Here is a 19785-nt window from a genome sequence, read left to right as displayed (position 1 = left end):
GTAGTCCGAGGCTCTGCTCTCCTCTTCTTGTTCCATGAATTCCTTGCTTCTGAAGACACTTCTTGCCTTGTCTTTAGCTCCTGTCTGCTCCTAGTAGCTTCCTGCTATCAAAAAGGAAATTATTATTTTATTCCTAACACTTGTGATTTTGATTAGAATGGCAGAAAATTGTACTGCAAACCCCTGCTTCCTAGCACCTTGCTCAGTTCTTGATGTATAATAGATACCACAATCTGAGGACCAGATGATAGGAAGGAAGGATGGTTGGTTGGATGGCTGGGTGAATTTGCATTCCGTAGTTCATCTCTGGACCTCTTCCGTTAGATGTATTGCTAAGGTGTCTGACAAAAATTATAGCAGTGGAACATACATTTACCATAAATTGATTTAGTAAATTGGACCAGTCCTGTTTGTTTTTCAGAGAATTCCCCATTTGGACATAATACGAATCAGTGGTCATGGTTGTTTGCTCTAAATTTAGAGATTTGCATCAGTTTAAGAAGTCGGTCTTCAAAAAAATATTTGTGAGCATATTTTAGCATTCCCATTGTTTTAGAGCCAGGGCCTGTCCACTCTGGTATACAGTTACATATGCTTAACATAGTTTCACTTTGTGGAAATGCCTGTAAAACAGATTTTTGTAACATGAATCATTTCTACTGATAACCATAATTTTGCCCTTCCTGCTTTGCACTGATTACAGCACCAGGAAGAGAGGGAGAGGGAAGCACTGGCTTTTGGAACGTCCGCCTTAAGCTTGAAGCAGAGAGAATGAAAGCTCACAGCATTGGATTTCTCCTTGAGCAGAATGAATGCTTGATAACAGCCAGCCAGGAGCTGGGGGAGTTAAGAGCAGCAATTTTACATTACACTGGAGTTTCTGGGCTGGCATGGAAAGAGATGCCAGTATTAGCTGTTTGCATCTTACTGTAGCCACAGGGATATGTGAACAGCTGGAGAATTAATTTGATATATATTCCCAGAAGCTTCTCCTCTGCCAACAGAATTCCATTACTGTGAGCTTCTGAGTGTGTACTGTGAATTTGTTTCTTGCCTTTTAATATCTGCTATAGCATATTTCTGGTAAGTGGATTGCCACATAATGGGGTGCAGCTCTATCTTGGTTTGGAGTAAACTCCATTAACCTAAGCTGATACAGGGTAGAAAAGGTAAGGCTTTGAGTATACAGATGCCTGTGCCTCCAGGAAGTCAAGAGATTTGAGATGAACACACAGTAACGTGTCCAGTAAGTGCAGTCACACCTGAAATGTTTTATTCCATATTAGTGGAATTTCAGACACCAGCACGCAGATGGAAAGATATTTTGAAGGGCAGAGAGGTGGAAGCCAGGATCAGTCAGGCCAGAGCTGCCACGGCTGGTTCCTGGAGCTGCTTCCCAGATCTGGAGTCGGATGACTCCGCACATCTTCTGAGACCCCCTGCCCTCACATCCTCCTCCCCAGTGCTCTCTTTCCTACCCTCGGGATTGAAGCTCCTAACTAGCCCTCGCATTTAAAATCATCAGTGTAACATGCGGAAGGAAGGAATTTCAGGCATTGTTGAGAAAACTGGAAGATGCCTTGTGCAGGATGAGACTGAATGTGGCTGTTGGAAGAACAGGTGTTTTTGCTTTGGCACCACATGTGTGCTCTTAAAACAAAAACCAGCCTTCTGCACAATCATTTACTACACTAAAAACAGAGAGGTATGGGGAAAGATAGGGTTAGGGGTAGGACACTCAAAACCTACGGAACTGTATACAGAGAGGATAGATACCAACAATAAGAATCCAAATGAAAACACTGACACGGGTAAGTCACCCATAGCTTTTGCGCCTGGAGCCTGGACAGCACACCCTTCGCAGCCTTACCCCCCGCCCCTACTGCTTCCTTCAGGGCAGAGACAGGCTTGAAGACACTCACCTGTAATGGAGACCAGGTTCATCAGAATTGAACCCAAAATCTAAGGGTAGTTTCTTCATCATGATGTTTAAATACAGGGGGAAATATCTCTAGTTTTTTCATTTGCATTTGCAGCCTCCCTGGGTAGTTTAATGTCATGGAAAGTTCATTCACTAGAGCCGTCATTTCTTGCACCAGAGGAGGAAATTTAAAGAAGACTATCAGCTTTTGCTTAAAGTGTTCATTATCGCTCAGACTTTTTCTTTCATTGTGAGAACACTTGCTCTTGATCTTTTCATAGCATTAATGTGCTGAGAAAGATCATGTAAGAATCAACACAATGTTTGCATTTTATTGACTTCATTTTCCTTTCCCCCCCCGATTACGTAGCAGCTAAATCCCCATGAGGACACATGTCTGTGGTTTAGGGTAAGCATTAGGAGCAGAGGTACCCCATGACCTTTGTTACTTCTCAGACCTGGATCCCGTGCTGCCTTGGCCCAGGTGTATCAGCAGGATGTGCTCTTTACAACAGCAACCCCTTGGGGGCGGATCCCAAGACCTTTTCAGGTAGTCTATGAGGTCCAAACTCTCTTCATGGCAGTATTAAAGTGTTTCTTTTATTCTGTGTGTCATCTGTTGCACTGGGGCTTCAAAGGCAGTGGTGGTCACACTGCTGGTGTCTCAGTGTGAAGGGAGGCGGCGGCACCAACCGCCAGTCATCACATTTGTCTCCTGCCCCTCATTACCCTTGTTTTTGCATCTCGTACTACCGTTCTGGGGGACGAAATGGGAAGTGTGTGTGAGGTGACTGTTCCATCGTGAAGTGCCGTGGCGATCTGAGAGGAGAGCATCGTGTCTCGGGATGTCTTCCAAGCCTCCGAGTGGAGCTGTCCAGTCAGCAGTTCTGTATGACCGTCTTCTCACTGAGGGACTTAACATATTTGGACATACTCGAACATACATGAGTTTTAATTCATACTTGAAATTATTAGATTTCTCTCATCTTATATTGAGAGAAAATAGCTCAATGTCCCTGTTTCGTGTCTTGCAGAAGTTACAAACTTAAAACTGTAGTCGCAGAAGTATCTCAGTTGTCTTTTCTGGCTGGAGACTATATCTTGTCTGGAGAGTACCGGGGAGAAAAGACTACTTGAAATAAATATTTAAAGAGCAATGCTCCTGTTTGTAACTCCTTTTTTTTACCCCCTCGCCAGTCAAAGGAGAAATCAGGATTCAGAGAATCAAAGCCTTCGTCTTTGCGTTGTATATATGGATTTACTTAATAGAGATTTAAAAACATCAAATTTGCCAGCCCCTCTCTGCAGAACTGTTGGGCTCAGATTTGATTTCTGTACTCAAACCTCACTGAATTTTTGCTTTGAGTTCCTGTTGGTTGGCTGTTAAATTATTTTAAAGTATAATGTTCTGTAATAGAAAAACATAAAAGCATTTGTCTCAGAAGTGTGTTGTACTTGATCCTGTTGTGCAATGGTTGCTAAGGGAACTATTTGCCAAGAAGAAAAAGTATTGATTAGGGTGGGGGGGCATAGAATTCAAAATATTTCCTCTCAAAAAAGAAAAATAAAGGTATATAAGACATTTTGGGGTTCAGAGTCCACTGCTTCCTAACTGGACATGGTGGCCTTGCATTTTTTGAGGGGACAGTCGGGCTTAGCTGTGCATCTTTCCATCAGCCTGTCGCTGTGGCCCACAGGCTCCTACTGGGAACAAAGGAGGAATCAGTAAGGGGTTGGGAAGAGCATCAACAGCAATTGCCTTTTAATTTGGATTTCACAGTCAAAGAAAATGGTCTTCCTAAAAAACACATGGACAGCAGCATTGACCATACCACTGACGAACTACGTGGCTAGATATACAGGATAGTCCTATTTTTTACATATATGTATATGTGTACGTTACGGTACTGTACATACAGTTAATGAACACCGTACTAAGGTCTAGGGTTAAGGGGGTTCAAAGTGAGGTAGGACCCGGCTCCTACACACAAGGACTCTACCTAGTGAGGAAGTTTGACTGACGTAAAGCCAGTACCACAGGAGACTGGAGGTCTGTGCACCTGCCCGAGGGAGCATGGAAAATGGAGCTGCTCATAGTGGAGAAAACTTCCTCAAAGAGGTAACATTTGAACTGGGTCTGGATGGATGAGTAGGAGTTACCACAGGAAGAAGGGGGGAGTTGTTGTAGGCAGATGGGTGGGGCAGCAGTTACTCAGGGTTTGTAGTGAGACTCTCAGGGTGCTTAGAGCATTAGGATGTGTGAGGGTTTGGTGAAAGCTGAGTCTGTAGAAGTGCAAGCCATACATGAAGAGCCTCTTATTCCACTCTAAGAAGTTCCGGCTTTTTCTTGTTGGTAAGAAGGGACCACTGAGCAGGTTTATTTTTTGAGGACAATGATTCTGATGATAGCATGGGGAAAGGAGTTAGTGGAGAGACAAGAGGATAGTGGTAGGGAGACTGGGGAGGGGGATGTTGCCGTCCTTCAGGAGAATGAGGTCTTCAGGGAGTTCTGGTTCTAATGGAAAGAAAGGAGGTTTGCTATGGGGGAAAAAAAAATCAGAATCTGCTCGATTTGGTGATGGATTTAACCAATAGTAATAAAGATTTCTTCTCTGAATATGATGGGGAAATGAGAAATAGAAGAGACTAGTTTTCCAGTGGTTCAAATGTTACTTGATTTCTTGTAAGTTTTTAAGTTCCTAGGGGTACACTAACTTTGAGTTACAAATTTGAATATAAAGTCATAAAAATTCTTTCATGACAAATTTCAATGAACCGGGTTAGGAGAGTAGTACTAATAGCTTGTTCAACAAATAAATGTAGAGATGGGAAATCGTTTATATGTCCAATGTATTACGTATTATAACTGAAGCCTAAATTATTAGCCACTTTCCCATGTCAAGTTCTTTCATTATGTTCTTTTCTGGTTTTCCTTTCAGGATAATTTAGTAATTTCAGTGTTGTTTTGAAGGTAGGAATGTACCTTTGTGTGTTTACATGTTATTTCTAAAAACCAAATATAGGCTAAACAGGAAAATGTCCTAAAACAGATTAATTGTGTTTTTGTTTAAACTTGTAAAGTCGTTTTACTAAGAGCTGAGACTTTTATCAAGTAAGTGAGCCTGAAATCAGAACAGAAGAGATTTTCAAAGAATTGCCATGAAGCTCTTTATATTGTAAGTGATATCTTTTTAAAGACCCCTTGACAAAAAAATTATTTATTTCAGGAAGGGAGAAGAGTCTTTTGCATTAAGTTAGTGATGTCACCAGAAGTAGAATTTTAGCTGTAAAAAAAAATTACAGCCATCTGTTTACACTGTCTTCTACGAAAACACATTCTCAGGGTGGCTTTATACCTGCCTTTGTGTGAGCAACAGGTTTAAGATATCTTAAATTCAAGTACTTTAAAAAATTCTCTCCAGATATGGTTATCAGAAACATGTTTACTATTTAACAGGTAGTACCTAGTTAAGATACGACAAAGTGTCTATTAAAGATAATGTTAAGAGGGGGGGAAATGCATACAGTGCCCCAAAGACTCCTAGAGAAATAATCTGATTGCCTGTAAGAGGTGTTTCAGCTGTGAGAAATAGCATTCAGGATCGAGTTGGCCGATGGTCCTGTCATTCCATGACCGGGATAGTGATTTTGGTCCCAGCTTCAGCGTGTGACTTTCTTAGCCTCTCCCTAAGCTGTAGCCCTCAGTTTTGTTGTCCTCTCTGGCTTTGGTTTTGGGCCCGGTGGGCATTAGCATCTGAGCTGAAATGCGTTGGAGGACTCCTTTACCGCTGTATCCATTCTCCCTTCTTTGGTGGTATCTGAGGTTTTATGCTGATTAGCTGTCTTGATGTATTAAATTGCCAGCTGTTTTAAACCCAAAGCTTGCCTCTACCAGATGGGCTGAAAAAAAAAAAAACAACAAAAAACTCTGGGTGTTTGTGAATCATTTTATAAGTTGACAGAAGTGTCTCCTATAATTTTATTGAAAGCAGGAAAATCCAGGAATCTTTGTAAAATAACACATAAGAGAAGTGGTGGGTTTTGATCATACACGTTTGTATATGTGGTTATTTAATGTCTACATGTATGGCTCTATTTCCTTTTTCTCACTTATTCGGAGGCTGGATTTCATTCATTGGTCAAATTGCAGCCAAAACCACCTTATGTAAATTGAGGTGTCAGTGTTAGGTGTTAATCTTGACATCTTTGCACATTTTTGCTTTCAGACAGGCCTTTGAATGAAGCTGCAAGCAATATTCTGTGGTTGTTCATTGTTTTACAGATGAGAACTGGGACGATGACCAGCTGCTTGGTTTTGAACCCTGCAACGAGAACCTTGTCTCTGGATGCAATATAATCAACGGGAAATGTGAATGTGACACCATTCGCACCTGCAACAATCCCTTTGAGTTTCCCAGGAAGGATATGTGCCTTTCAGCTTTGAAGAGGATCGAAGGTAAGTACTGATTCCCAGTTGTCAGGCTTCGCGCTGTGTCATATTGGAGCTCGAAGAGGCAGAGACATGCTTATAGAGACGGGTACCTTTTACAGTCCCAAACAAGATGCGCCAAGTTGCCCAATGACTGATGGGATGGTGTGTGTATGTGTGTGCCATGTGCGTCTGTGGTTCCTGCGGGCTGTGCATTTGGTAATGCTGTGGCTCACGAGCAGGGTGGTTTGCGCCAGCTTGCTTAGGTCACCTCTGCATACGGGATGACTTCACAAGCAGTGTGCTCACGATGGGCATCTGTTGTCACCAACTCCGTTCCGCTTTATTTACTGTAGCAGGGCGCTCCACAAGGGGAGTGCTAATGAGAAATGCAGCTCATCTGGCAAAAAAGTGTGTCTCTTTAGCAGAGATGGGAGGATTGCACAGGGATGGCTGAAGGCTTAGGTGGGTTTTGCCGTGGAGCAAAACCACTTAGGTGTGGATGGGTCGTTGGTGGTTCTCCTGTGGAATGAAGTCAGGCATTACATTAAAATAACAAAATTGTGCTCCTATGGCCCATAAGTTTTGTACATTCCTGCAGAAAACCTAGGCAAAAGATTGAAGACATGGAAGTATGATTCCTAGCTCCACTAACTGTGAGTGCCATGCCCAGAGCTTGGTACCATGGCTCCAAACCAGGATTAACAAAGGATAAGGCCCCAGACCGGCATGAAACTCTGTCCTAGCTCCATGTTCCTTATGTGGAACAAAAAGAGCGGAACCGGACATTCTTAAGTATACCTGTGATCTCTAGCATGGTGTCATTCTAGGGTGGAGAGGTTGGTAATGGGTTTGGAATAGTGAAGATTTGTGAGATCTCATAAGAGCAGTATAGGAGGACTGAAGTTTTTTAATTGTATTAAGTTTCCAGTTCCTGTTAAATGGTAATAAAGAAAGAGAAGTTTATAGCAGCCTCTAAAATAGCTTTTCTCTTTGTATTTACCAATGCTGCTGAAGTATTAAAAGAGATTATAGTAGGAAACACTAAAAGTAAAATTTTAGAACTACAGAGTCTTAGGTAACATTTAGTCTGGCCCTTAAATTAGAAAACTGGAAAGCTGAGCTCCATGCCACTGCTCAGTAATAAGCCCAGGACGAACCATGTAAAGTATTTTTCCTACTACATCATGACATTGGACAACTTGTAACCTAGTTCATTCTTATCATCTTGTGGCTCTTTGCTAACCCCTGTCCCTATGCCATTGCTTGTCAAAAAAGAGAAAAGAGTATTTTGCCAATTTTAGCATAAATAAACTTGCAGGGATATACATGGAGTGGTCAAATATCTATTTAAATAATTTACTTCTCATAATCCTGAAAATCACATGATCTGAAATAAAATGATATGGCAATTTAGATGATTTTTGCCACTCTTATATTTCACAAACTGTTCCCCCCCAACCCCCCAAAATGTTTCAAATGTATCTCTGTTGCTGCCACCATCTTTGTTCAGGCTCCCTTCCAGGTCCCTTAAACCCTTGCTCCCCAGCAGGCTCTCTTCACCAACTGAATGGTCTGCCGTGCAGTTGCATTTTTTAAATTAGTTATGTGTATATTTATGATCTTTATAATGTGGAGATTAACGCCATTGATTTTTAAAGTGATTCTAAGTAGATTGTGTACAAGATCCAGCACTTCCAATTTTGAGAGCATTCCCTCAGGAATAATTACTGTAATTTCTTTACTTTTTGTTTTTTTAAACAGATTCTGTTAGATGACCTCTATATAATCCAAAAGTAGAACTTTTGGTTGAGCTCATTTAAAGTTAGTGTATCTTCTACAAAGAGTACTTTGGTTTTTCAAAATAAAGCACCCTGCAATATTCAAGATCTTATAAGAAGTCAGTATTAGGGGATTTTCTTCTCCTGAGAAACAAGTTGGAAGGAGAAAGCTCTGCCGGTAGTTGAGTGTGTATTGGCATATGAAAGAATTCGTGGTGATACAGAACTGTATACAATGGGAGTCCTTAGTAGCAATGAAGACTTAGAATGCTTCTAGGAATTTAAGGCCAGAAAAGTGTGACCTGGAATTGTAGGATAAGGTGTCCTGGAGGGGGTGGAGTCTGAACAGTTTGGAATTTGCGTGGTGATAGGTTCTAGGAAGGAGAACAATATGGACAAAAGAATGAAACTTTGAAGCAGGACTTACGTGACTTATGTAAGACACAGGGGATGGTGGTCTTAAAGCTTTTATGTTGATAGGTCAGAGGAACTAAAGATGGGGAGCAACCTGGGACTGGAGGACAGAGTGTCTTCGCATCTCAGGGGGAGCTTAGGCCTGGTCCTAGGAACTCTCAGGAACCATTGCAGGTTTATGAGCAGAGAGAATCAGAGCCTGGCGAGACCCTCAATCGATGGGCAGGTGGCGGCTCTGGGGGGATGCGGAGTGGGTTAGCAGGGGAGATACTGCGGTCCAGAGGCTCCCTGGAGAGCTGTTTCAGGTACTTAGATGTGGTGCCCCTGGAGGCTGAACTGGGGACCAGCGGGGAGACAGCAGGCAAGAGGCGCATACACACCTTTTTGCTGAGAGACAGGGATAGAAATGCACAAAGATGATTCTAGGGTTCCCCACCTGAAATAGCACAAGAATGCTAGTCCAAGTCATGGAGGTGGGGATGCTTTTGAGATGTTTGTGCTGAAGTGGAACTGGATGACGGGGTATTTGTTTTAGGGACCTAGAGGGTCAAGAGGGGCTTTAAAAATATGAGGTTATGCATGTTTGAATGATGACAAGAATGATCTAGTAAAAAGCAAGATAGCACTCATTGTAGGAGCCAAGTGTTGGAGAGAGGAGCAAAATTGTTCCTTTTTTTCAGACACGATAAAACAAGGTTGTCAGCTGTTACTGAGGTGGGAGAAGAGGTGTGAAATACTGAGGAGGAGGATGTGAACTAGACCTCTGAGAGAGGGGACGAGTGCCTTAACCAGGAACACAGGTTCCGCTCGCCCACCAGCACGGACAGCTCACTGCAGCTTGGAGGCACGCATGTACCTGTTGGAAGGGCCACCAGCCGGCACAGTCATTGCTTCCTCCAGCTCCAGCTCCAGCTCCAGTGCAGACACAGTGTAGGTGGACAGGGGCATCTAACCGGGGTTAGGATGTTTCCTGGTGTGTCTGATAGGAAGGGAAAGTCTGAGATCCAGGGTCATGCAGGAGTCTTGTCGGTGGTCGTGCGTGACCTGTGCCAGGAAGGACAGGAGCAGGAAATGAGGAAGACACAGCTCCCGGCAGCGCGTCCACAATCCCATTGCACATGCTCACGTGAACAAGGTTTCATTTTTTAAAGGGGGCAGGAAGAGTGACCTGAAAGGACAGTGAGAACAGAGGGGACACCGCCCCAGCCTCAGGTTTGTGGAATGTGGGAAAGGAAGCCACCCCTACACGAGAGGACTTTGAGGGACCAAGGAACCAGGGTTACCTGTATTTCCATTAAAACATGGAGGTGAGGGGAGAAGGATGCCAGAGGGGACTGTGGTGATGACCATTAGTTCCAGAAGGCTCAGTAGAAGGACTTGGTTGGGGGGGAGGATTGTGCAGGGCATGGACGATTTTGCAGAGCCCAGTAAGGATGAATCTAGTAACGATGTAGGTTAGACTTGATTCTTGTTGTTCTCTCGTGGGAAGTTAAGTAGTTTGTTCTAGCTAAAGCCCTCTGTGTAGGTCCGTTCTTCCGGGTGGTTTCTAGTGTTCAAGTGTGCAGGGCCAGGGGTGGGGCAGGAGGAGTAGTATTCTTGCCAGAGTGTAATGAGAAAGCATGTGTCTCCACTTCTGTGCTTTGAGAGTAAGTTCTGAGCATGAGTTCTAAACATAACCGCAGCAACATTTTAAAAAAATGTGTGGAAGTCATTGAAGGGCATTATAGTATCATATTTATAGACTTATGAAGAATACTCGCAATTTCTGGGCATTAAACAAGTTCAGTTTAAAAGGGAAGGAGTTGGTCCGGGATTTTACCACATGTTTTCTTTCCTAAAATCCATGAACACATCACCGTAAGATCAGCTGGTCACAAATGCAGAGGCAGCAGGACACTAGGTAACAGCCGACGTTGGCGCTGTGCGGAATGGCTTGTCAGAATCCTCTGTGTTTCTCCGAAGAGGAGGAAGTCTGATAAAGGGAATGACCTGCAGGTCACCCCACCTTGATCTAACAAAGCTCATAATTTTATGCTCCACTCTCTGTTCATTCTTGATTTGGTAAAATGTTGTGCCAAACTCCACAAAAGTTAAACTGATGGATCATCAGAGGAGGGGACAAAAGTAGCAAGAGCAGTACCAGTCCCTGCAGCTGCCCGGTTCTCTGGAGGAGCCACTCCGAGCTTAATAACCGTAGTCAGAGTGGCCACCAAAGATTTCCACGATGCAGCGAGTGAGGTGGACCTTCAGGTATGCATATGACTCCATGCTGCGGTCAGTGGCTTTTATTTTCTAAAAAAAATTATTATAGTTCAGAGTGGTCATAAACTCAAAAAGTAGTCAGAAATATGAAACCGAGTTCAGGAAGGATGAAAAACACCCTGGAAAACATTCAGACATTCATTCATCCGACAAATATTTATTGAGTGCCAAATATGTACTGGGCACAGATCTCCGACATGGGGGTACAGCTGTCATGGAGCTGACATTCAGAAGGAGAGGACCACATGGAAACACAGACATGAACAGAAAATAGTGTATAATGGGATGGGAGCTCTGAAAAACAGTAATTAGGATGATATGAGAATTACTGGGGTTAGCGAGAAAATTGCTTTTAGGTACAGAGGTCAGGGAAGTTTTCCATGAAGGGAGAGCATTTGCATTAAAATCTGAATGTGAGAGTATCAGATTTAGGATGCTCTGACAGGAGAGAATTCCAGTCAGAGGGAACCAGAAATGTGAAAGGTCTAAGCGAGCTTGGTGTGTTTGAGGAATAGCAAGAAAAAGCAGGAAGGTCCGTGAGACTGGAATGTCATGGGAGAGGAAGAGGAGGATGCGGGTTAGATCACATAATGCCCTGTAAGTTAGACTGAATGGATTTTATCATGAGGACATAGGAAAGCTATTTTAAAAAGCTGTTAAAGGGTTATGAATAGGGAATAGCGTTACTTGCTTTGTGTGTCTTCACCAGTGTGTCTGGTGAGGCAGAGACTTGTGGGAAGTCTCAGAAACCAAGAATGGGAACAGAGTGGCAGGTAGGGGTTCTTTCGGTAGTTCGGGGAAGAGGTAATGGTGGCTCAGACTTCAGAGCTGGAGATGAAGGGATGGGTGGATTTGAGATATAATCTGGAACTGGATTTGTTGATGGATTATGCATTGGGGGTAAGGGAAAGCAGAATGTGGGAGTACTTTTAGATGTTGGGTTTTAAGCAAAGTGGTGCCCTTTCCCAGGAGCAGGAGTAGATTTAAGGAAGATTCAAGAGTTTTGTTTTGGACAAATTAAATCTGACACCCAAGTAGAGCTGTTTGTCACTTAAGCTATTTTTTTATGTAATTAACTCAGTAAGTAGAATTCAAGCTCAGGTAAGTATACTGAGGACTACAAAGGTATATATCCCTGAGAGGAGATCAGCCCTTCCTTTCTTCAAGAAGGTATAACTTTGTTGAGAGATTCTAGAGAAAAATAAAAACCCGGCCCACACAGAGGAGACTAGCTAAAGGGATATCTGTGTGGGAGCCATAAAGTGTGTTCTTAAATACACTTTTTAGGCATTGCTGCATATTCATCATGTGGATTACCGGGATAGTATAGATAATGTGAAATTTACTCCTGTTTGGAGACACAATGAATATTTTGCAAAAGGAGGAAGATTAGGGTTTAAGAAATTTCTCCTTTAGTTTAGCTAAAAGCATTTGCGGTAACATTAAATGGCTTATAATTTGGGGCTTCATTTAATTACTTTTTCTTTACAAGATATTTTAGAGAAAAGGTAATCAAAGAAACTGGGATGTGATACTTTACATCATCGTCTTATATATAGAGTAGACAAAAACTCAACATTAATAAGCTGGATGAATCAAGGAAGACTTTGTGGAGGACTTGGGAACCGAGTTCAGCTGTGAGAAGTATGTTGGGTGGCTCAACAGAAAGGGGGGAGAAGGAGAGAGAGAGAGAACAGCCTTGGAGCTAGAAAAGAGAGGATGGACAGAAGAGTGCAGATTAGGAGGAAATTACAGTGGTCAAGGCAGTGGGCTTTAGTGGCTGATTGATTTTGGAGCATGAGGAAATTGAAGATGGCCAAATTTGGGGAGGAGGGGGTGGTTGTCAAGCCAGAGGCTCAAGAGGGCATGGAGGTCAGGCTGTTTAGTGGTGTTATTTATTAGAATGTGGACCACAAGGAGAGCAGCTTTATGGGAGGGTTGGATAAGGTGGCTATTGAGTTTGTTTTGTTGTGTTTGAGGTGTCTGTGGGATCAAGGGGAAGACAGGACCTGGGAGTCTGGACCTCAGAGATCTGGGCTGGAGATAAGGATTGTGAGTCATCTTCCCAGCGAGAGTGTCGTGCTGTTAATGAGTACGCAAGCCATGTGAGGAGTGTGAGTGTTTTTAGGAAGTTTAATGAGACAGCAGTGTGTGTGCTCCACAGACGACAGACATGGCTGGCCGCGTCGGCGCACTGCGAGTGCAGTGATGGCGGTGCAGGAAGTGTTCCCTCAGCACAGGAACTCTTGCTGGCGGCCAGTCCCAAGTTAGCCTTAAACGTAAGTGTCGCTGCCCCTGGGAGTGGGAGGTGTAAAATGGAGTATTTCATTTTAATGATCAGTTATTGGTGGATTGACTATTTATACTCCCTTATTCAGAAAAGCCTTTAAAAGTGTTTGAGAGTACAGGAGCGGGTCTGGTCAGACCCACACCTGAGATCAGAGCCATCCAGGGTAGAACGTTAAGGCGAGTTAACAGTTGGATGGGAAAGTAAGGAAAGAGCACGAAAGTCGTAGATTCTTTTGGTCCAGAAGAATCCTCTCAACGTTGTCTGTAACCTTCTGAGCTTCCGTCTTTACGTCGGAGCTGCTTGCTTTCTTCATTCATCTTTGTTCTCTATTCATTTACTAATTCAGAAAGTAAGTGTTGAGCACATGCTGTCACTACATCTGAGTCTACCAGTTTGACTTTGTTTTGCATTTAACTGAGGGGCCATATTCTAAATGACCCTGAAGGTGCAGATAGAAAGGTGTCAATAGAATCACATTTTAGGTAGGCTACGGGAACTTGCTCTTAATTTTTTAAAAGATATTTTATAAATGTCTTAAATGATGTCTTTAAGCATTTATCTGTTCTGTAAACTTATGTTGCATGGACTGTATATGTTTAGGCAAAAATTAAAGGTTAGAAAAAATGATGAGAGAGGGATGCCTGGGTGGCTCAGTCTTTTAAGCATCTGCCTTCAGCTCAGGTCATGATCTCAGGGTCCTGGGGTCAAGGCCCCGTCGGGCTCCCTGCACAGAAGGGAGCCTGCTTCTCCCCATCTCTCTGCCTGCCGCTCCCCCTGCTTGTGCTTTCTCTCTCTCTGTCAAGTAAATAAATTAAAAAATCTTAAAAGATGAGAGAATTTATGTAGGTAGTTAGATACTTGTATTTTTTTCTCTTCTGTTTAAAACAAGAGGAACATTTATATTATATGACTATGTTCTGATGCTAAACTAATTTCAATACAGACAAATGACTTCTGTTTTATAGAATTTTTCCTCTCAGTTTTTAAAAACCTAAATAACAGTTGCTTCAGAACCTCAATTTTTATTAATTATTCTGTGATCTAAATTTACTCTTTTAGTCGTACCTAAGGAAATTTTAATATTATGTGGGCTTATTATTCCATTTTTAGCGTTTTACATTTCCCTTATTTTTTTTTTCACACAATGTAAGTGCTACATTTTATTCTTATCTTTTTCTCAGTCTAGCCCACGGTACAACCTGTGCTGTGTGTGGCCTCATCAGAGAGAGCGCCTTGTGATGCCATCTGTAATATTTGTTAGTAGACAAAAATTTAATTAGTATGTAGAAAGAAATCAGATACTGAATCCTTTTATCCACAGAACTTTTTTCTCAAACGTTTTGTGCTGTAGGGATCACACACAAACACATAGACACACACACACTCACAACACTCAAGGAAATGTGATCAAATGGAGATGGGCACGTTATTAAATATCCGTTCTGTCTTTGAGATGGTGCAACAGAATTCCCTCCTGACCCTCTGGGCACTGGCACTGTGCAGGATGGAGACACTGTCCACTGTAGCAGGACGTCTGCTGCCATCCCATTATAAGTACAAAGATGACCGAGGCACCCGGCTCTGCCCTGACCGATGTTCCCACGTGGGGCTCGCAGTCCATGGGGAGGCCTGGGCGCCAGGTGCACAGGGAGTTTCCTAGGTTCCTTAGACTTGAGAGGGCTTAGTGGACACACTGAGGTTTTGATTTACAGGGACTGGACTAGTCTGTATTTCCTGGGAGCCCCCAGGAGAGGCTGTGCTGCCAGTTCTTCCCTGCACTGAGCAGCAGTCCTGCAAGTTTGATGCGAATCTTCTTCCCCCGGAAAGAACGTCTTATCTTTAAGTGATCGTTGGACTTACTCTTGATTTCTACTACTTTCATTGTTTTTAAATACAGAGCATCTGTCATAAAGCCTGTCTTCAAACATTAATACATAACAATGGTTTTATCATACAATTTTCAAAACTTTTTCCAAGTAAATATTAAATTAAAACCCAGTGGAAGTATTTCATCGTCCACACGTAGAATCACACGATGAAGAGCTAAACAAATCCCAAGACTTGGATGCTGAGGAAATAGCTTTTAGTAGAGGTGATTCTTTCTAGAAGTTCATCTATTTGGTCTTTGGTCTGTGGATTTTTTAGTCATATCGATCTACATGGTATTAAATGTCATTATCCCCAAATCTTTCCTACTATATAATATTGATTGTAGTAAAAATGATCCAGTGTAATCATTAATGCACAGGATCTGGGGCACTGAAAGTCAAGTCATATGTTTCCCCAAAATATGACTTCTGTAGACTGTAAGATTATGATCGAGCAGAGTTAAATTTATTAAGTCCTTACAGCTTGGTGGAAGGGAGGATAGAAATGGGGTGAGTGTAGAACATTTTAGGGGAAGAACCTTTGGGAAGTACTTGGCCTTTATATAATCCTTGATGATGGAATATATGTACTTACTGCCGAAGTAGTAACAGTCAACAAGAAGCTGACCTGTCAGGCTCTGACTCTTCCTTCTCTGGAAGCCAAGCACGCTGCATTGCAGGGGCCGGGCCTGCCCCGCTCCAGGACTTCCACCAATGCATAATTTCTAAGTTAGTCACGTGCTTCATTAAAATTACACATTGCAGATTGTTTTTCTTAGGGTAGGTTTTTCAAGGAATTCAGTTTACAGTACTTGTCAGGTATGGAGACACATGACCAAGGAGAAAAAGCCACTTAACCTTACCTTCCAGGTGGCTGAGGGTCCTCATTACCATCAAGGTCCCTGATTTTGGTTTTCCTCTTAGCAGTCCAAGTGTCCTTAAAGATGCATGCTTAATGGAGGCAGTAAGGCTTTCTTGCAACATTAAACCTCTGTTGCTGTCCCCCTCTCTTTGTAGAAACCATCAGAAATCAGTAATATGATCTACCTTTTCTTTTTTGGAGCAAATATTTAAAGTGACTTTAAAATCTAGATAGATGTATTTCATTTTAGATTCCAGCCATGCCATAGGGAAGGAAAGCATAGACACCATTACTTATTTTCATAAGTAGTAGACTTTCTTATTTAGGTTGACAACTAAATCAGTATTTTAGAATTTTATGCAATAGTTACAAATTGTTGTTTTGATGTCTTGATAACTGGTACAGGGGAAAAAAAGGGCTACCAAAAGGCGGAAACCAGTTTCACATATCTGGGAAATCAAAACAGGAAACTCAAGGAACTTGGCATGAGACCAGTTGGAGAGGAACAGTTGCTTGAATAATTATACCTGCATTTTAACTGTTGGAAGTCATACAGTGACCCTCTGGTTGTTGTGATTTCTTGTGCCTAGCAAAAAAAACAAACAAACACACACACACAAAAACAAAAAAACCTGCTATGATGAAATATTTTATATCCTAGTGCTTAGGAGGAGAGTGTGTGTACCTGTCTGTGTTTGCGCAGAAGAGTGTTTTATTCGGCCGCATTAGGGTTCCAGGAAATGGTATAAAAAAACCTTCAGTCTGACCCTTAGAATGATATTTTCTATGCAGTTCAATGTAAATAGCCAATAATGTTCTGTACCACTAGTTAATGTCCCCTCCCCTTCTTTGCTTTAACTCATTCTCTGTGCTCTCAAGCCGTCTCTTCTGTCCAAATTATGTAGAGCACAGACGTCTGTCCCCTTCTCGTCTATACCTGCTCCCACATTGGTGCAAGAGCTCCAGAAGTTGTAGGTGAACGATTTTTGCTACAAGTGTATGCTTGTTTCAAGGTTAAATACCATGCACTTAGTTTATATTTTTTAAAACACACTTAGTATTAAAGGGACAAAAAAGAACCTGATGCTTTCAGTTAGAGAAACGGTATTCTTTGGGGACCAAGCTTTTCTACTTCCATCTACCAGAAACGCTTAAGAAACGTTGGTCTGAGGCTTGCCTTTAGCAGGTGAACGTTTCAGCTTCTGGGTAACCCTGAGCAGGCCTTTGCATATTTGTGGTTTCTGACTTGGCTGTAGGTGACCTTTCAGTTATTCCCAGGGCTTGGCGTGTGCTCTGTTGTGAAGAGCTGCTGAGTTGCTGCTTTGCCCAGCTGTGTCCTGCTAAATCCCGGCCCCCACAAGGGTTTTTCCTGACAGGAGCAAAGGATTGGAATCCTGGCCTTCTGAGCTGCTACAGGGGAGCCTGACCACTCCCCACAGAAGAGCTGGAGTTGTACCTTCTATGTCCTCCTGCCCCAGGCCCAGCTGTCCCCATCAACCGCCCAGAGGGTGTGGGCCTTCAGGAATTGTCATTCCCAAACTCAGGCCATTAAAACCTCATTAGTTAGTGTAATTAGTATTCCAAAACCGTAATCTAGGATCTTGGACAACTCTGGCAAAGCTGATGGTTTTAATTTGCAGTCCATCAAAAAAGTGATCGTTTCAGATGTCCTTATAACTGTATCAATATAGGTAAGGATTCTCTGGTAGAAACTGTGATTTTTAACCTTTTTCTAGCCTTGCCAGTATTATGGAGTTACTGCTACCATGAGAAGAGATCCTCATTAAAAAAAAAAAAAAAAAAAAAAACCCCAAAACGCCTTTTTTGAATAAAGAGGGTTTTAATTTTTAAAACAGCAGAGAAATTTATTGATGTAAGGAGACAGGGCTGAATGCATGCAATCACACAGAAAGATAGACTTTAAGTCAAAGCTACAGTTTCTTCCACTTCTTAGTGAAGGTTAACGGAGCCACCCTTAAGTGAAAATGGTGAAAATCCCCGATTTGTCTTTTTCCCTCGATGGCCGCCCCATTCTTTTCTTTCAGTTTTTTTCCCACCTCAGAAGCCTGGCACTCTCTTTCTCTCTTTATTGTCAGCTCCTGTGATCTAGGCAAAATGTTAAATTATTTACTCTCTTTGATTACACTCTAGAATGTTACCTCAGCCAGAGCTTGCATTTTAATCCTTTCTAATTGTGAAATACCTATGAAAGGCCTGCAGTCCAGACACAGGAAAGCTCTTCAGGATGGAGCAGGGATCCCGGAAGTCAGTCCTGCCCCTTCCCGAGAGCTTGTCCCCACACCTGGGGAGCGAGGGCCAGGGGCCAGCCCAGCTGCATGGCTGCTTTTGAGGTGATGTGGAAAGGATCTTGCCCTGAGAAGATGGCTGGAAGAACTCCGTGGCCCTTCCCAGTCTGAATGTGGTCGTGCACGGGAGGCCTTCTAGAAGATCCTGGGAAACAAATAAATCAAAGCTCACTTTAATTCGGTTAAAAGCTATTTTATGATTCATAGGCATATTATGTTTACTTCTAGGACTGGTGCTTCTGTCTTCTTTGTGAAATATATAACTTTTCTCAAGAAAGGTATTTAAGAGCACTAAAATTCAATATTGTAGCTTTTTAAAGAAATATTCTAATAAAAATAAGATGTGACTCATTCCCTAGTTTAAACCAACCACTGAGCATGCTGTTCTGAGCATTTGAGTGATTTTGAAACCTGTGGCCACTCTTTTAATGGTGCATGGTCTCAGACAATAATGGATTCACATTGGTTGTTGATCCGTTTGAAGCCGGGGCCGTACTCTTACTGTGGGCCTTCCTGCTTCTGACTTGCAGGCTCTGTTGCTAATGTTTTTGCATTGGGAGGAAGTAACAGCTAGAAGCAGTGCCTGTAAAGCTGGAAGAGGGAAGGAGTTAACACGTGATGAATTAATATTTGCATGAATTTGTAGGAGACTGGAATGTCCCTTTAAATCGTAGATGTGTTTTTTGTTCCTGGCTGACAACTTCCCAGTTTTCCTACGCTTCATTATTCTTCTGTCGCTGGAATTTTTTTTTTTAATTTCCCGAAAAGCAAGTAAAGTGCTTTCTCCTTATCAGTAGCCTTTCTTTTCCTGTTCCACTAACAAAAGAACAATACAAGAATTTAATGCTGTTAAAAAATTGATGCTTCTTCTTAATATATCCATATGTTTGTAGATAAAAATCCAAGTTTTATAGACTGAGAGAAGAGCTATGTGTCAGTAAAACGAACTCATATTTTATCATGTTCTTCTCAGGATTATGAGGTTTTTTCCTTCTTTTACCCGGTTTGGAAAATGAAAAATAATTTTTTTTTCTCTTCAAAATCTGTTCCCGTGTTCTGTCATTGAGAGTAAAGATCCTGGAAATTAGAAAGATAGGTAAGACCACTGGTTGTCCCCTTAACAGAAGGGAGGGGAGATGTATCTAGAATACATTCTGACCTTGGTTATCTATTTATATTATATAAAAGCATTATTTACTATTCTTGTTGCTTTGGCAAAAAAGTCCAGTCTGCCTCATGGAGCTCTTTGTAAATACCAGGTGTCGTTTTTGCAAGGTGAAGGGATGCCTGTGTTTCAGTGTTTTGGTGCAGTTTGAGCTCATGGCAGAGGTGCATTTAGAGGGGCTTCTGCCGGTATCCTTGAAACTAGGTTGAGCCAGGGCCCTGGTGACCTGTCCCATGGTGGTCCTGCTATGGCTTCAGGGCACCTTGCTTGCTTACTCTCTAAGGCATGAAACAAAATCTAATGGTCTCAGTTGTGCCTGACCCAGATCTGGGCAATTAGCGAGGTTTTCACACTCTCTAACTCCCTTGCCTGTAGCATTTAAAGTGATATTTATCTCTGCAGTAGTAAAGAGAAGATATAATGTTACTGTATTTATATGTTCTTGGTGCCTTTTGGCATTCTCATTGCTAATCACAGTGGAACCTTC

The 19785-nt window shown here is 42.3% G+C and overlaps 1 protein-coding gene across 2 annotated transcripts in view; it reads left to right on the top strand.

Annotated features, from left to right (window-relative positions):
- Positions 1-19785, top strand: part of CRIM1 (cysteine rich transmembrane BMP regulator 1) — a 188105-nt gene that overhangs the window by 33905 nt on the left and 134415 nt on the right. For both annotated transcript variants that reach the window (XM_080814865.1, XM_080814864.1), the window contains exon 2: positions 6204-6377. In XM_080814865.1, the coding sequence (XP_080670991.1) occupies positions 6204-6377 (174 nt within the window). The remainder of the gene's footprint in view (positions 1-6203; positions 6378-19785) is intronic.

Source organism: Martes martes (genome assembly GCF_963455335.1).
Source record: "Martes martes genome assembly, chromosome: 9".
NCBI lineage: Eukaryota > Metazoa > Chordata > Mammalia > Carnivora > Mustelidae > Martes > Martes martes.
Note: the sequence above shows the minus strand (reverse complement) of the source record. Positions and strands in the feature narration are given on the sequence as shown.